This window comes from Triticum aestivum, chromosome 4B (assembly GCF_018294505.1).
Source record: "Triticum aestivum cultivar Chinese Spring chromosome 4B, IWGSC CS RefSeq v2.1, whole genome shotgun sequence".
NCBI lineage: Eukaryota > Viridiplantae > Streptophyta > Magnoliopsida > Poales > Poaceae > Triticum > Triticum aestivum.
The window spans coordinates 107,514,763-107,517,087 of NC_057804.1; the positions used below are offsets into that span (position 1 = coordinate 107,514,763).

General features: G+C 57.5%; 1 protein-coding gene across 1 annotated transcript; it reads right to left on the minus strand.

Annotated features, from left to right (window-relative positions):
* Positions 1-250: 250 nt before the first annotated feature.
* LOC123090009 (BURP domain-containing protein 12-like) lies at positions 251-2,325 on the minus strand (the record flags this gene model as incomplete). Its single annotated transcript, XM_044511505.1, has 1 exon — positions 251-2,325. A coding segment is annotated over one exon (1,806 nt), but the record flags the coding sequence as incomplete, so codon positions are not given.

Consider the following 2,325-nt stretch of genomic DNA (forward strand, 5'->3'; position numbering starts at 1 on the left):
ATGATGAAGATGATAGACCTAAAATAAAGGGACTTCTGTCAGCTCACACTTATTTTCATCACTTATGTTCTTTTTGGACTATGGAAAGTTGGAAGTTGGTACATACAGGACATCACCCAAATCCAAATCATGTGCCGCTTAAGTTACATGCTGACTTGATACTTGCCCTTTTTTAGATCATGAATTAAACTATTTGACACCTGGTGTGCTACATACAGGAAAATGACAGAATGAATTACTAGTACACACCTTTATCAAGTAGGAATATGATATAGATAAACAGAATTCTTTTCTTTTACCACAACAAAGGCAATTTGATCAAGAAAATCAAATTACCCTCAGCTCACCCAGATTTCCAGGATTTACAGTTTACATTTGATGATGAACCAGCCCTTTTTCTACCACACAGAGTGAACAATTCTTAAACCATTAAGGTTGCAAAAGAAAAAGAGATGGAACTTGGTAAAAGTACTTGTCTTAGTTCCACAAGAGGAAGATTAAGCAGTTGTCATGGCAGCATCAATCTGCGACTGTCCATGTCATGTCGCCCTCGAAGATCCAATGGCAAACCTCTATCTTGCCGGGTTTACCACCAAGGGCGATGAACGCTCCATGAGACGGGCTCCAATCAGAAGTGTCAAGGTGACAGATGGCCACCCCGTGATTGATCTTCTGACCGGAGTCGGCGGCGGTGATGTCGGCCTCGTACACCCTCGCCTTGGGCACCGAGTGGCAGTAGTACACCAGGTACGGGAACAGGCTCTGGTGGCATGATACAGGCCGTGTCACCTTGCCACCGTGGACTCCGGTGACATTGCCCAGCCTGATGTCCGCGCCGCTGCCCGCCGTGGAGGCCGTGCTGTGGACAACAATGTCACTGCCTAGCATCTCGACAGCAAAGTCCACAATGTCCTCAGCTGAGGTCGCGCACCGCTTAGTCTCGCCCTGGCTGGGCGCGCGCTCGCACTCGGCTACCGTGGATGCCACTGCCTTGCCCATCGCCGTGTCCAAAGGCACCCTGAAGACCTCTGACACGGCATTCGGCTCGAATGGTATCTTCCTGGCAATGTCTCTCGGCAGGAATGCCCTGGGTGGCATCTTGTCCCTGATGTCCGGCATGGGCATTCGGTTCCCGGCCACCAGCTCCCTCTCCCTGAAGAACTTGCCTGGCTCTGGAGACCACTTCATATGCTGATGCTCGGATGTGGTTGCCTCCGCCGACACTGACATTGTGCTTGACGTGTTGTGATACTCCTTGAAGTCGACGCCGGTCTTGGCGTACCCCTTGAACGTGGTATTGTCTCCGGCGTACTGCTTGAACCCAATGTGGTGGTTGCGGTTGGTGCCTTCGCCGTAGCCTTTGAAGGCGACGCTGCCCTGGTTGGCCGAGCCACCGTAGCTCTGGAACTCGGCGGTCCCGCCGTTGGCACCCTTGGCGTAGGAGGCGAAGCTGTCGTCCCCGACATTGGCGTTATCGCGGTACCCCTTGAACGTGTCCACTCCGGCATTGCCGCCGGCACCGTAGCTCCGGAACGTGTTCTCGGGCACGTTCCCCTCGACACCGTATCCCGTGAAGGTGTCGGTCGCGCCGTTGGCGGAGTCGCCGTAGTTGGCGAAACCGGAGCTGAGGGTGTTGGTGTCGCCGCCGTAGGAGGTGAAGGTCTCCCGCAGGCTGTTGGCGCTCTTGCCATAGCCGGCGAAGCTGTTCTCCCCGTGGTTGGCCTCCTGGGAGTAGGATGTGAACCCGCGGGTCCGGCCATTGGCCCCGGCGTCGTAGTTGGTGAACTTTGATTCCGGGACGTTGGTGTCCGTGGCGTAGGCGGTGAAGGAGCCCGACCCGCCAGTGGCGCCGCCGGCGTAGGAGGTGAAGTTGGCGGTGACGACGTTGCCGTTGGCCTCGTAGCTGGCGAAGGAGTCGGCCCGCGCCGACGAGTCCCGGCCGTAGCGGCGGAACGAGTCGGCGGCGACGTTGACGTCCGGGGAGTAGGTGCTGAACCCGTCGGTGCCGGCGCCAGCGCCGGAGCCGTAGTTGGTGAAGTTGGCGTCGCTGTAGCTCTTGAACTGGCCTTTCCGGTCCGCCAGCGACGCTACATCAGAGGACGGGCACAGCAGAGCAGCCTTGGAGCAGAGTGTGGGTAGGCGGGCAGTGATGTCGGGGAGCGACGAAGGGAAGGATGCAGCGTCGGCGGCGGGCAGCGGGGAGAGCTTAGAGACGAAGAAGGCCGGGTGGGGGCGGTTGTTGGGCACCTTGCGGTTCCAGTACCGGATGAAGGCCGCCTTGGCCGTGAACGGGTTCACCGAGGAGGACGCGGCCGCGGCGCCGGC